The 16,059-nt window shown below is 36.0% G+C and overlaps 1 protein-coding gene across 1 annotated transcript in view; it reads right to left on the minus strand.

Annotated features, from left to right (window-relative positions):
* COL21A1 (collagen type XXI alpha 1 chain) overlaps positions 1-16,059 on the minus strand; it is a 171,550-nt gene that overhangs the window by 77,957 nt on the left and 77,534 nt on the right. Inside the window, exons 7-10 of the mRNA XM_054569504.1 lie at positions 15,495-15,572; positions 13,786-13,794; positions 13,422-13,505; positions 7,172-7,234 (exon numbers count right to left, since the gene is read on the minus strand). Of these exons, the coding sequence (XP_054425479.1) occupies positions 7,172-7,234; positions 13,422-13,505; positions 13,786-13,794; positions 15,495-15,572 (234 nt within the window). The remainder of the gene's footprint in view (positions 1-7,171; positions 7,235-13,421; positions 13,506-13,785; positions 13,795-15,494; positions 15,573-16,059) is intronic.

The raw sequence follows: 16,059 nt of genomic DNA on the forward strand, positions 1-16,059 counted from the left end.
ACCCACACCTTCCCACTCCCGCTGTGCGCTGGCCCCGGACACACACTAATGACCCTCAGCTGTTCTGGCTCCCAGGCTCACTTTCTCTTCCTGCCTGGCCACCCAATCTCGTATCTCCTGCAGGGAGAAAGAAACAGGGGAGCAGGGGGATAGTTAAGAAAAAAGTCGTATTTCTGGGTAAATAGGGTTTGAATTAGTGTTATCAGTTTTCTATTGCTGCTGTAGCAATAGAATTACCCCAAACATGGGAACTTAACTTACAGCTCTGCGGGTATGTGCCCAAAAATGGGTCTTAGGTAGCTAAACTCATAGTGTCATGGGGGCTGTAGTCCTTTTAGAGGGTCTAGGGGAGACTGCTCCTTCCCTCTCCCAACTTCTAGAGGCTGCCTTGCCTTGATCTCTGCTTTTATCATCACTTCTCCTTCTCTTACTCTGATATTTCTGCCTCCTATTTTTAAAGACTCTTGAGACTCAGCCACTCAGATAAACCAGGATAATACTTGCATCTCAAGACCCTTAATTTAATCATATGTGCAAAGCCCCTTTTGCCATGTAAGGCAACATATGCTCAGGCCTTGAGTCAACATTATTCTAGCGACCACAGCTGGTTTGTTCTTTCTTCCACATCAGAAATTCTTTAATACCATCTGACATCTAATATTTTCTGACATCTAATATCAAATGCTACATGGCTATATCTATGCCTAAAATCATATATACAAACACAAAAATATATACATGTACTAAAAAGGAAATGATACAATCAATCTATTATAGCTTAAATAAGAGTCAGAGTAATAGCTGTGATTATTGTATCAGGCTAATTATGACAAATTTCCAGTACTTCATTCATGGAAAGATATTAAGAAAGAAAAACAATGAAGCAAATGAACACTGACAGTCTGTGGAAGGCCTGCTCAGCATTCACCTCCAAATACTGCCCAGGACTTTAAACCACTGGAAAAACAAAAGCCAAAATAATTTAGCAGCATTGTCAAGGGAGCCCTGTGTCATTGTGAGGTGCTGGCAGGTGACACTTCAGCATGGAGTTAGAACAGCATGAAGCTGTCAGGAACAAAAAAGAGTATATCTCAGGGAAGGGGTCTCAGGCAAAAGAAAGCTCATATTTATAAAATTCATCTCAGCCAGTATAATTAAGTCAGAAATCACATAGGATCTCAGGCTTATCTTTGGTGGGATTGGGAGTTGCAGCGAGCGAATGCCAAAAATTCACATGACCCTTTAAGTTAAGATGAGCAAGGTATGGATTACCAGAGAAACTACGAGGCTAATGTTGGGCGATTACAGGAATTAAGGAGAAAGGCAAAGGGGAGATATTAGGTTTGGAGTCTATTCATTCCATTCAATTCAAAATAGATGCAGTCTGATGATAAATTTCTCATCCTATATCCTGAATACATCACCTAGCAATTTCTGTAGTTACTGGCATGACACTCTAGCCCATGTAAAATTGTAACTACCCATATTCTTATTCAGCACAAGGTCTCCTCTTGTGACTGGAACCAATGCTTTCCCAACCACCAAAGGATTCCCTTTCTGCAAATATCTCAAATATGCCAAATCACCAATTTTTCCCCTTCTGCTTCATTTTCTTCATCATAGAAAATGCTGTAACATCTCCCATCTTTTTAAAAACCCTTCTTTTTTCCCCACATCCTCCACATGCTATTACTCTATTTTCCTGCTCCTGGTTACATCCCTCAGAATAAGCACCTACACTCACTGTCACCATGTTATCACCCACTCTCTTGCGAACCCACTTCATTCCATCTTTTGTACTCCCCATCACTAAAACCCCGTTTATGAAGTCCTCACTTACCTCCATATAGCAAGTCCATTGGTCTAGGCATAGATCTCATTTTTCTCACCTTGTTAACAACAGTGACACAACCGATTGCTCCCTTCCTGAAATGCTTTCCTCACTTGTCTCCTGGGAGGCCACACTCTCCTGGTATTCCTCCAACTTCACTGATCATTCTTTCCTCATTTCCTTGGTTGCACCCTCTCTTTATTCTCTGTATGAGAGCCCTAAGCTCAGCCCACTGCCATCTTCTCTTCTCCAGTCATTTGTACTTATTCCCTAAATAATCTCATCCATTTTAGTGGCTTTAGATACATCTACATGCTAAAGAGTGTGTATTTTCATTCTCAAATATATCCTTGAATTCAAAATTCCTATCTATAATTTGTCAGCATCTCTTTTAGGGACATAACAAGCTCCTCTTCTATCCTAAGGGAGTATTGATGGTTTAACATTAAACCTGTGGTTCTTTAACTGCTCAAACGTAACTGGCTCATAATACAAACCTTCCCATCTTTCATGGCAACAGTTAATGTCTAATGATAAAGAAAGTCTCCTAGGAGATACATTTTTGGTGACAATTATTTAACATTCAAAGCTAATTCCTAATGTTTAGTTACTGTTATAAACATTCTGATAGTAACTTACCTGTAAATATTTGTTGAAAATGCTTTAAAGTGGATCTGGTTTATGTTTAATTCATAAATGCCTCTTAAATTATCTTGAACCTTAGAGGATATTATTTTTTAGGCAGACTATAAGTGTAAACCAGTGCAGATATTCTTAGGAAAATAATAAAACCTTTAAGAAGAGTTTTAATTTGTGTGAAAGAATTTCTATCTAAAATGGAACTAAAAGATATGAGAAATCTGGTGCAGATGCCCTCAGAAAAACAAAACTTAAATGACTCAGAAACTGATTTCCCTGATTTACAGAAAGTTGAGGGTGTCAGAACTTTCTTAAATGATAGGGAACTAGTCAGGGGTTGCCTGATACCAACCTTGGGAAGTTTTGTTCATAATTCCCAGAGGCATGAATAAAAATTGACTGGATTGAGGAGAATCAAGATGGCAAAGGAGTGAGTGAAGTCACACTGACCTCCCAGGACCAACCTGGAATTACAACTAAATTGTAGAGAAATCACCTGGAACAAACAACTGAACAATCGCGAGAGAGTAGCCTTATAACCGTGGAGACAGAAGAATCAGCTTTAGCACAACCTAACTGGTAAGGAGTGTGGCAGAGACTCAAGAAGGAAGGCGGGGCGCCCCTGGGTGGCAGCACCAGAAGGATATTGAAATGGCCAGTTGGATCCCCTAAGAAGAGGGGAGTCTAAACCATAAGCAGGGATCTCCAGCCTACATCACCAGAGCCCAAAAAGTACACAGAAAACAGGCACCTGTGAAAAGTGGCAGGGTTGCTCTCTGCCAGAGACAGGCAGCTGGAGATGCAAAGAGCCGTTTAAAGAGCCAATGCATAAATTTTTATTTGCAGCCACTTACCCAGGTCTCTGGCAAAGGCAGGGGCAGGGTCTAGAGACACCTGAGGAGAGAATGGGGAAGGAGGCTTTGGGGAGAGAACTGAGAGAGTAGCCTTCAGGATCCCAGTGCTGACTCATCCCCCATTATGGCAGCAGCCATCTTGCTCAGGCAGCGACCACTCCCCCTGAGTGGCAGCAGTGTCAGAGGACCCAATAGCCCCACTCCCAGGTGGGATTCCACCCCATCCTGTGCTGTCTAAGCCGCCTGCTGAGTGCAGAGTGGCAGCCACAGATAGTGGCTGACTAAAGGGGGCACAGAGAAGTGTGGAGACACTTGAGCAGAGATTGGAGAGAGCTTTGGGGAGAGAACAGAGAGAGCAGCTGGCAGGATCCCAGTGCTGACTCCTCCCCCATATGGCAGCAGCATGAGAGGAACCAATAAGCCCGACCCCAGGAGGGAGTCCACCCTTCCCTGAGCTGTCTAACGCAGCCTTCTGAGTGCAGAGTGACTAGATTAAGAGCTGAAGGAGACAGCTACAGACAGTAGATTCCTGGAAGTCTAGAACAGACTGCCTAAAGTCAGAAAGGGTCAACATCTTACATCATCAGAGGCAGATCCAGAAAGTAAAAACAGCGGTCTCCTACCATAGAAGTTAGCACCACAAAGTCAAGAAATCAAGACAGATCAATTTAAGAAACAGAAGCAAAAAAGAAGAGTTTCACAAAAAATGGGAATACAAAGAAATACCCCCCAGTTGAAGGGAAAGGAGGGATCCCCAGAAATAGAAATAAATGAAATAGAGGCAAATAAACTATCAGATACTGAGTTCCAAATAACAGTTCTAAGGAAGCTCAATGAGCTCAGTGAGCTCAGAGAGAATTACCAAAATCTACAGGGAAACTACGAGGAACTTACTGCAAACTATATCAACATGAAAAAGGACATAGAAACTATCAATAAGAGACAAGAGGAAATGAAGAATACAATTTCTGAATTGAAGAACACAGTAGAAGGAATCAAAAGCAGGCTAGATGAAGCTGAGGATTGAATCAGCGAGCTGCCGGACATAGTAGAAAAAAGCTCCCAGAAAGAACAAGAAAATGGAAAAAAGACTAAAAAAGAATGAAGAGTCACTGAGAGTAATGCAGGACAACTTGAAACATAATAATATCTGTATAATAGGATACCAGAAGGAGAAGAAGAGGACAAAGGGATAGAGAATCTGTTTGAAAAAGTAATGATGGAAAACTTCCCCAATTTGAGGAGAGAAAAAGTCACACAAGTCCAGGAAGCACAGAGGGTCCCATTCAAGGGGAACCCAATGAGGCCCACTCCAAGACACATAATTAAAATGGCAAATATCAAAGACAAAGAGAGAATCCTAAAGGCAGCAAGGGAGAAAAAGGTAGTAACATATAAGGGACTCTCGGTATGGCTAGCAGTGGACCTCTCAACAGAAACACTACAAGCTAGAAGGGAATGGCAGGAAATAAACCAAGTCAAGACAACCAAAGGCCTGCAACCAAGATTGCTCTATCCAACAAGGTTCTCAATTAAAATAGAAAGCGAAATAAGGAGTTTCCAAGACAAAGAAGGCTAAAAGAATACACCTCCGCCAAACCAGCAGTGCAAAATATGTTAAAAGGACTGCTTTAAAAAGATGAAAAAAGGGTCTATGAATACCCAGTTCCTTTCACAGTTAATAATACTTGGTATTACCAATATTCTTAATATGTATTAATCTGATTGTGACAATGATGTGTTATTTTAATTGTTAATTTATTATTTGTTGAAACTAAACCTGGTTTTGTATATTTCTTGCCTATTTCTATTATTTTAAAAAAGCTTTAAATGACTACTTTGTATTCTTTATCCATTTATTGGTTAAAGGTTTGTAGAATTTTTTCCCCTAAAAAACAAACAACTATTAACCCCTTTTTAGATGTGTGGCAAATACTTTCCCATTCTATTATTTTTCCTTTAACTTTTTTTATATGTATATTACTGTGCTGTCTTAAATGTTTAATATAATCACATTGTCAATATTTTACTTTATAGGTTCTGGGTTTGAATATTTTACTTCAGGGAAAAATATTAGTTTGTATTTTCTTCTAGAACTCCTCAGATTCTACATATTGATTTTTAACTCACCTGAATATTTCTTGTATAATGTGTGAAACAGGGCTCTATTTTTGTTTTATTTCAAGTAATAGTGGTCCATGCACTTTATTTGTTGAATAAGCCTTATTTTAACCACTGATATGAAATATCAATTTAACCATATATTACATTGTTAGATATATAAGTGTGTTTCTAGAATGCTCATTTTATTTCATTGATCTACTTGATTATTTCTGTGCTGGTGTCATGTTGGTTTAATTGCTGAAACTTTATAATGGATTTAAATTTTTTAATATTTTATAATTGACTTAGACATTTAAAAATACATAAAACAATCTGTAATAGAAATAAAGAAAGAAATATTAAGAAATTAAGAATAGAAAGAAAGAGAGAAAGGGAGGGAGAAAGATGGAACTCCTACCTTTTGCGACAACATGGATGGAACTGGAGAATATATGCTTAATGAAATAAGCCAGTTGGTGAAAGACAAATACCATATGATCTCACCTAAGTAGAATCTATTCAAGAAAATAAACTAATGAACAAAATAAACCACAGGCATGGAAACATAGAGCAGACTGAAAGTGACCAGAGGGGATGGGGAAAGAGGACAATGGGGGAAAGAAGGGGAAGGTACTAAAAATAAATAAAGAGAAAGAAAGAGAGAGAGAGAGAGAGAGAGAGAGAGAGAGAGAGAGAGAGAGAGACTGGATCGAGCTTTGCTTGTATGCCTGAACTGGTTTTGTCTGCTTGGGGTATTTTCAAAGCTGGTCTCTGTTGGTTCATGATTGTATCAGACCATAACTGAACTCTCCCCTCTTTACATTCCCTCTTCACAAATGCAGCCTATGCCAAGCCCTCAATGGAGTCACCTGTGGCTTAGTACCCCAAAATGCAATTTCTCAGCTATTCCCAAATAAACACATTTTTTTTTGACAATTTTGAGCTTGACAAAATTTCTCTCTTTATTTAGGTCAACACTTGAAAATTTTCATAGATGTAAAGGGAAAATATACAAGGATTTCTGAAAATGGCTATCTGTGGATACTAAGAATTCACTGGACAATTTTTTAAATGTAGCAAAGATGTATACAATTTTGAAGTAAAATACCTAAAAAGTGACTAGAATGCTAATTCCATTGACCAAACCAGCCTTAGTATTTTCCTCAGTTTGTCTACCATTTAGTCAGGCTTCTTCCTGACTCTAAGCTCTGACCTCCCTTTTCTGAGAACATTTACTTTAGAAAATTTGTAATTGTAAATTCTTTTTCTGCCCCTTTGATTATAAGTCTTTTCAAAAACCTTCTCACTAGCTTTACAACTAGCAATAAATGTCTTTTTCAAGGACCTGGGAGTCATCCCTTTGAAATGCGGTCTCCAAAAAAGGTAAGTGTCCAGATCTCCCAGTCTCTGTGGGAGGGAGGAACCCCAACTTCCATGGGAGCCACTTAGCAAACAGACGGCTTACTCACAGAGGAAAACATGAGCAAGCTCAGGATAACCGAATTGGCTCCATCCCATTGATCAATCTCTCCCATACAGTTTTCCAGTACTTTTCCACTAGCTCTCCCCACACTCAAGAAAGAACCCACCCTTCTTTTGTTTTAGCTAAGTGGACTTCAATCTCCCTCCCCTATTATAATAGTCTTAAATAGAGTCTTCATCACCTGTTTTATTTTGCCCAGTGAAATTTTAACTTTGACACTATAATCCCAGTACTGGAGATGACTAAGCTTTCAGTACTCACAGGCTTACCATCTTGACCAGGCTGTCCAGGGTAGCCAGGGTTCCCAGGCCGTCCAGTGTCACCCTAGAGAGGAAATAAAACTTCTCAATACAAAACAACTGACCATCTTGGCGCAACCAGGGCCCATCAGAGTCCAAAGCCAATTCTATTATTTGCAGCTTTTTGTATGTTAAAAACAAACAAAAGTCCTAAACTGCAGGCTAGAAAAATGACGCCATATTTTAAATGTCCACCTTAACAAACAAAGGCTTTTTTGGTATGTCAAACGTACAATGATTCATTTATGTGAGAATGGGTATAACAGGTAAAGTATATTTCACTGATGTAAAATGTTAATATTCATAACTGGCTACATCTTTAGAACTCTAAAAAACTATGAAATATCATAGCAAATATAGTTTAAATGATAGCAATATTTCACTTATAAGACTACAGATTTAATTCTATTCTAAATGTTATACTACGGATATCAGTGGCCTATGAACTAATTCAATTCATAATTATTTACTTAAAAAACAGTCTACACGCCATGTGATCTTACACGTGGGACTCACTTTTAAAGCTGCACAACAGCCATTTCTTTCAATCCAGTCAATGTGTCTCTTTGCCTATATTTATAATCTTATTCAAACATGCTGAAATTCTATAACTTGAATACTTTTATGAGAGTGAGGCCCAAGCCAAACAATTCTGCCCAACCCTGACAGCCTTTCAGCACATGTCACACCTAAGAAATGAAGAAATGACCTTTGCCCTCACAAACCAAAGATCTTCAAAGAACAGTGAGCGTGGGCACATTCTGAGGAACTCTAGACAGTTGTGCAATGGCCAGGACTGACCATTCAGAGGGTCACCACCCTTTAAAAAAAAAACAATGAAAGCAACATTTTTTGTGAGGTGAGAGTGTTTTATAATTAAATTCTAAGAAATATTTCAAAAATAATATAATATTTCATCTATTGCTGAGTCCGTGAGGTCCACATGGGGCATCTTGCCAAAAAACACGAAGTCCCAGCCATGAGTACCAATAAATTCCTGCCTAGAGGCAACTGATTTTTAACTCAATAATTCTTCACTATTTTCATCAAGAAATCATTCACACAGAACACCAGTGATTATATATTAACTTAGGGTACTTTCAAGAGCCAAATTTGCTGGTCTGAAATACTACTTCAGGCTACTGGCTAGAGAGATTTGTTCCTGAAACTCAAAGGGAAAAATGGAAAAAACTATGTGATCTCAATTAAGTAGACAATGGAGAAGGAATGGGCTTTTCACGTAGGAGCAAGCTTAGCATAAGGAAAGGCTGAGAAGAGGGAAAACATCATTTTTAAAAGGGACAAAGAATGGTTGGTTGTAAAGCCAGGGAGAAAAATAATGCTGAAACATTTAATGTCTTGCTAAAAGGGTATAATTTGTAATTCTAATCCAAGGACTTCCAGTGTTAGCTGGACATTAGGGAGCAACCTTCTGGCTCTCAAGAGTGCTAGAATTTTTTATTCTTGTTTTCAGGGATCCACATTAATATCTAGCCTCCCTGCCATCCTTCTTCATCCATTTTCAGATTGGACTCACTGCATTTCAAAAAATTCCACCATTCTTTTCTCCTGGGAAGGTTTTCTTCTTTTTCTGCGTACGAGTCAGTATGACAAAATTTTCCCTCACTGCAGCTTCCTCATTACTCCACTTTCTCCTGATGTCTCTTTCTATTGAAATGCCATAGTAGCACTTATATCACCGATCACTTATTTATAACTAAGGTTTTCTCAAACTGTTTCCTTGATTAGTCTTTATTTATCATTTGGATTTAGACTCCTTGAAAACATTGTCCATATTTTCTACTTTTTTTTTTTTACAATTCTGTGTATCAAGTAGAAATTCAATAACTATTTGCTGACTGACTTATTTCCAATAAAATCAAATTTCCTGTTAATGATCCCTTCACTTTCAAAATATTAATTATCAGCAAAAGCTAGGACATCAAAAGTACCTGAGAGGGTCCAACCTCTACTATGATGAGGTTGAAATAAAACTTTGGCAGATGAAGAAACAATTTATTTTTATGCTGCATAAAAGTACAAAACACACTTACCAATAACATTTTAAATTAATCAAAACCAAGTTTTCAAGGGGAAAAAATCACCCACAAAATAAATCCACTGTGACTTCATAAGGAATGGTCCTTATGACACTGGTCAGCAACCCCATGAGGGAAAAGTAATCTTTTTTGCAGGCTTTCTTATTGGTGATAGATTTTACTGGTTACTTTGACTATTGTCCTACTGATTTACTTGAAAAAAAACTCAGGTAGATTTGCTGTTGTCTCCATGAAATTGAAAGAATAAAATAAAACCTTAACTAAATTTGGAGAGATGGCCAATTAGAATAAAAATTCAATTTTACAACTGTTATAAAAGCTGACACCCAACCTTTATTGATTGATTACTGTCTGCTAGGAACTGCTTTAAAAAATTTACATACATTAAATTACTTAATCTTCACAATAATTCCACAAAGAAAGTAATTTTATCATTCCCATTTTATATGCAGGAAATGTGAAGCCCAAGAAGGTTAGGTAACTTGCTCAAGCTCACAGAGCAGTCGTGGAGATGGATTTGAAATAAGCCAGTTTAGCTCCAGAATCCACGTTCCTAAACACCACTATCCCTGCCCACATTAAAATGCATACACTGATCAGAACCAGACCTGGGGACTGCTGGCAAATTGAACGTGGAAAAAAATTTCCAAATACATTACATTAGACATACAACTTATTATTGTACAATTGTGACTAAATTCCCAATCTACTTTCTTCTTAGTTGAAATATCTGCACATTGTGATTTTTAAAAAATAATATGTATTCAGTTTAAAAGCAATACTTACTTATGTTGAACTGAACTTGTGCCATAGGATTTTTGAGTTGTTGACAGGAGTGGGAATGTCATGGACTAAGCTAAAACATCTCTCAATAGAGCCTCTCAAGTAGTATAAACATGAATAATTAAAGTAAAAAAATAGCCATGGTTGCAAAAGCAAGCTAATACTTTAAGTTACTCATCAGAAACAAATGTATTTGGAACTCTTCACATAGGAGCAAATCCCATGTTATCAAGCCCCTTTTTTTTTTCAAAATCTTTGTGCCTTCATTATATCTTTGGCCTCTTTAGAAAGATCTAACCTAAGACCTATTCCATTCTCCAAAATCAGCCTCTTCCATCCCTCAAAACTCAAACACCCACTCTCCTAGGCGACAAGGAATCTATTTTGTCTGGAAAAATTAATATAAAAATGTAAATGCCCAGGGGCCTCGGAAATTTTCCAAAGGCTTTTTGTATTTTAGAGAGTAGATACTTTGATAGTCCAAATGAATCTCTATGCAGTAGATTAGGGTGAAACAAAGGGCATTAGCAAGGATATAGTTGTAGAGAGAGTGGCATTTCAAAGCACAGAACTTATTAAGAATTGTTCCTTTCTAAATAACAGACAAATGCTTTCTTTTCACTTCCAAACTAATATATCTAATGTTTAAGGTTAGATCAACTGTGGACAGTGTGTCCCCAAATGTTCCTATGGCTATTGAAGTGAGGGAAGAAGCTGCCATTTGCATGGAAAGGTCTTTTAAAAGGAGGATATTTGTAAATTGAAGACTGCCTGGACCATTCACATAGACCAAAGGCATTCCATGTAAGTTGGTATGGGGGAGGGCAAATCTTATTTTTTCAATGATTTCATAATTCATTAAATAAAAAAGAATTTAGTTTATATTTGCTTTCACTGTGAATTACTTGCATATAAAAATTATTCCAATAGGTTCATTAATTTAATTACTTCCTATTTTGACAGTAGGGATATAAAATAAATAAGGTATGGGTATGTTTATATCCAGTTAACAGATACACATATTTTTTCTTGCTTATTGAAAAGTTGTAATGTCATGATAAGTTTAAGTATCTAGTATCAGTTAATTTGATCTGGTTTTTTTTTAATAAGTTTGTCATATTTTGGGGGAATTTAGAAAAATGTTAACGTACGACTTTGTCTTAGAATAAGCACTTACCCACATATCAATACAAAAATTTTCTCCTCTTATTCTCATGAGTCAACTCTTACCTCCTAGAACTCTATTTCTGGCTAATAAAAAGACTAGATCTATTTTTCATAGGTAACTCTGTTTGATGAATATTTACAAAACTTTCCAGAGAGCATCAAACAAAAATGGCCAGTAAGTCTCAGTTGGATCTATAGGAAAATTGGCTCATCTCCTTTAGTTCCAGTTCTGTTGATCTAAGTATAACTCTTATCAACTTTCCAAGACAGAACTTCTCTAAAGGAAGTGCATGAAATTCAGAGTGTTGCTAGGGATTCTGTTTTTCACATACAGGTCCCTGATGTGGGTAGGGAACCACTTCCAGGGGAAAGAGCCTTAAAAAGGATGGAGGAATATGTGTGTGTTCCTCTCCTCCTGCCAGATTTTCTGAAGAAAATGGAAAGCAGATCGAGAAGGCACGCCAGCTTAAAGACGGTGGAAAACTGCAATTTCACTTAAAGTAGTAGGTGGCAATGGGGTTACATTATGACTAAGAAAGAAGAATGAAAATGAGGAACACATGAAACTTGGAAGTACTGGAAGTCGATAAGACAAAGGGTGTGCTAAAAATTTGTTGTAGAAACATATGTGAATAATAATTGGTGTTGTTAGAAGACAACTAATGAACCACTAATGAATAATCAGAAAAGATCAAAAGCATCCAAAACTCCTCAAAAGTGAACAGCCAGTTAGAACTCCTAGGAGTGACAGGAAACCCACTAAGAGTCAGGAAAGCACTCTGGGCTTTGAGAAGTTAGGCAACATGAGACTCTGATTTCCACATTTTATCTCGTGCACATCACATCATTGATAGGTGTAATATTCCAGTATTATAAACTACCTAAATATATTTTTAAAAAGAAGTCTGCTGGTAGGTCACACCAAGCTATCTTACAAGGTATATTCTCCTGGGAGCATCTTACAGGTGTTTCTCATTTATACCTAAGCATCCTAAACAACATGCAGTTAGTTTAACTAAAGAATTCTTAGATTAACTTTTCTAAATGCAATCTAAAAATAGTTTGCAATAGTAAACTGATTATGATGTACTGAAGTCAAATGCCAAGCCATTACTTTGAATGAAATATTGGATGTAAACTTCTATTTCTTAAATTCCATTTCTTTTCTTGATTTCAACAGCTAGGCTTGAAGTATGTTATGAACAATCATATGAAAATGGATGGAAGAAACATGTACCAAAAAATAGAAAGAATTAAATTATCTTACATAGTAGTCCAGAACCTAAAACTTTTCAGTCATGGTGATGGAAACAGTATGAAAATTCATATTTACAACAAAATTTTATGGTCACTTCAAGTAACAGATGATTAATACACAAAACACTCTCTCTGGGTAGGAAGTCATATTTTCTTTGAAGTTAAACATTATTTTTATTAGGTGACTTTTACTAAAATAGCATTAAATGAACTAGATTTATCTACAGAGAACAGACCACTTAACTTAGTATCTTAGGATGTGTCTAAGATGCTATAGTGAGTATCAGCTTACTTAAAAACTTATTCATATTTAACTACATAAGAACATATTTAAAGTATTATGCTATATAAAAAATACTGGTTAAAAACAGCATGCACATCATGGCTCCAATCATACTTCCCCAAAATAATTAATACATGATTAAGTAAAATAAATACATACACCACTATTTTTAGAATTAGATATCCGACATAGCATTAAAATCAAAATTTTAAATTTTTTACTTCATTTTTCTATCAGAAAATCTTTTTTGACAAATTAAGAATTTAGACATTTAAGAATTTAAAGCATATCTTAACAAGTGCTCTTTCTTCATTTTGTACCAGGTGGTAAGAGTCATTCTTTGGATCTAGCAGCTGTGTTGGGCAGGGGTGAAATGGGGGTCAGGGGGAGGGGCCCTGAGGCAGGAAAGAGGAAAACAGGCACACTAAGTAATAATGCTCCCTCCTCACTGTATGGTAGGCTAGGGGTAACAGTTTTAGGTTCAAAAGCAAATACAGATTAGAATACACTTTTAAGAAATCACTAACCCTCAAATTACAAACTGTTCTAAAACATTAGATGAAAATTTCACAACAGGGTCAATAGTGCTTTGGAATTCTGCACATCTGCTCAGCTCCTGTTTGTGTGTTTTAACAAAAAATAGCATGTTCAGTATCACTCACTTTGGGGCCTTGTAGTCCTGGTTCTCCCGGAGGACAAATACAGGGAGCTAGAGTTGAACCTACGTCGCTGGGACCATTGGCGCACTACAAAGACAAAAACTGAAATAAACAAGCATGGAAAAGTACATATATATGAATGTATGTGTGTGAAATGATGAGGATAACTTACATTTATTTTCCAATTTTATTTAGCCTAATCTAATAAGAAATTCCTAATCACAGAAAGCTATGAATACAAAATATACTCAAACTCCATAAAAAAGTGGGTATAATTTGTCTAAAATACTTACAGTTGATGGAAGGAAGCTAAACAGTCCCACAATACAAATATTACCTTAAGGAGAACAATAGTAACCAGGCCTACCTCACCGTTCTGAAAGAAAAACAATAATATGTTTGAAAATATGTTTTTAATTAAATTTCAAAATTATCTTCCTAATTTTCAGATACTTCATTGTCTAGGTTAGAGATGCCTAAAATATCAAAATCAGCAAGAGCTAAAATGTTTGCTTGCAACTATCCTAAAAAATCACTTATTTATATATGTTATTACTATATTTATAGTAGGATAAAAAATAAAATTAACAATAAAGAGTAGGAGAAGAAAATTAAAATGCCAAAGCTGCTTAATATAATGGCCATGAAGAAACAAAAATACCTCAACATGGGATTTATATGTTGTCTTGAACTTACTGGAAATCAGTTAAGAACTACAGAAAAAGCCAAAACATATCTAACCAAGCCATAAACTGCAAGAATTAAATTTTATGCACTCTAGAACAGCTTCTCCCTAAATAATCTCTTTGTTACTGAATAACATACAATTTGAGACAAGTTAATAATCTTTCCAAACAATAATATATCATATCAAAAAATGAGAAGGGGGAAATGAAGGTACAAAATGCAAACAAGCTACATGAAGTCACAGCTGAGAGTAAGGAAGGAAACATAAAAACACAAAACACTGAACATGAGAATTCAAAACCTGCCATGTAATGCTATGCCTTTGCTATATGAAAGGGAAATTGATTATAACATTGATGCAGATAACTCAATAAATAAATTATGCACAATGGACTCTCAAAATACATTATTAATACTTTTAGTAGAGATTTATATTCCAAGTTACAAGTATCTAAAAGTTATACTGCTTAAACAATTACTTATCTAGAATACCCATAATGAATCATTTCTAAAAGGTTCCATCTTTTAATAATAGATCCATTAATTACATCGCTCTATGTCCTCGAGATTTCAGAACATGTGGATTTGTAAATTATTCAAATTAACATAGAAAAAGGAGATTACAACAGCATGACTGTACAAATTAAAAAACCACATAGAGCTCAAACACAACTTGGAATCCACATCGTCAAAAAGTTTTACAACATTCCAAATTACTTGCATTAGCAGCAATACTGCATACCATTTTTTGCCTAGAGGAGAAGAGGTTGATTATATATATTCAAGTATATAATCAGACGCTGTAACATTTTAGCTTATAATCTTTTCCCTCGTAACACAGTAATGAAAATTACTAAATAAAGCTAAATAAAGAGAAATGTTACTTATATCCTAGAAATATAAGAAAACCTTACTTAGGTAACAACAAAAGGAAAACTATATGTTCATTATCTTTTGAGAAAACATGCTGGTGAAGAGGAAAATGAATCATTTCCTACTCCAGAATTGCGCTGTTTAATATACTAATTATACATTTAATTAAAAATAGTAAAGTATTTTACACACTAGATATTCAGACAAAAAAATCCTATGTTTTTCTAGATCAAGCCCAGTCCTGCTTCAAGTGAGAGTGGAACAATCACAGCCAGAGATGAAGTGGGAAAAGCAGTCTCTTGTGATCTTTCATTCATACTTGCACAGCAAAACATTAAAATTGTATTTCAATTAAGAATTTCAAAATATGTTTTAATCGATGAAACTTTACTTCCTTTGAAAATTGAAAAAATTGACTATATATTAAATGAAGGCTCACATATGATCTGCTTTTTATTTATTTCTTTGATATTACTGAAGCAGCACTTGGGAAAAAAAATAATCCATCCTACTTACAAATCCGGGAATCTCACATGCTGTTTCCCGGTTGTTCTGTTCTGGGTCACAGTAGATTCGCAACTTCTGGACATCAAACTAGGAACATAAACCCAGTCAAGTTACAGTTGAGGCACACAGTAATTGTTTTATACAAACAACTCAGATACACAAAAACATCCACTATAATTAGCAATTACGGAAAGTTTAAATCACAGCATTCAGCTAACACTTGAATATAAAACTTGAATACCTCACATATAGTATTAAAGATATGATGCAATATAACTCCTAAGGAAAACTTCCCTAGCACCAAACAGAAATCTCTGATTTCCTTCAGGAACCAAGGGAAACTTATTAATATCCTATATTAAAAGCTAGTCTAGGACAATTTCCTAGGACACTCAAAATAGGTGGCTCAAGAACCATCTTTAGTTACAGATATTTAGTTACTGGCATGGAATGTCATAGTAGGCCCAGCATCTGTTACAATTTAAATATTTACTGTAATGTGACATGTAACATTAATATATAGAGACCATGTGTGTAATCACACATTTAAATGTGAGTCTTCCCTTAATAAAAA

The sequence above is a fragment of the Pteronotus mesoamericanus genome, unplaced genomic scaffold, assembly GCF_021234165.1.
Source record: "Pteronotus mesoamericanus isolate MK-2021 breed Mesoamerican mustached bat unplaced genomic scaffold, CSHL_Meso_final contig_20, whole genome shotgun sequence".
Lineage (NCBI taxonomy): Eukaryota > Metazoa > Chordata > Mammalia > Chiroptera > Mormoopidae > Pteronotus > Pteronotus mesoamericanus.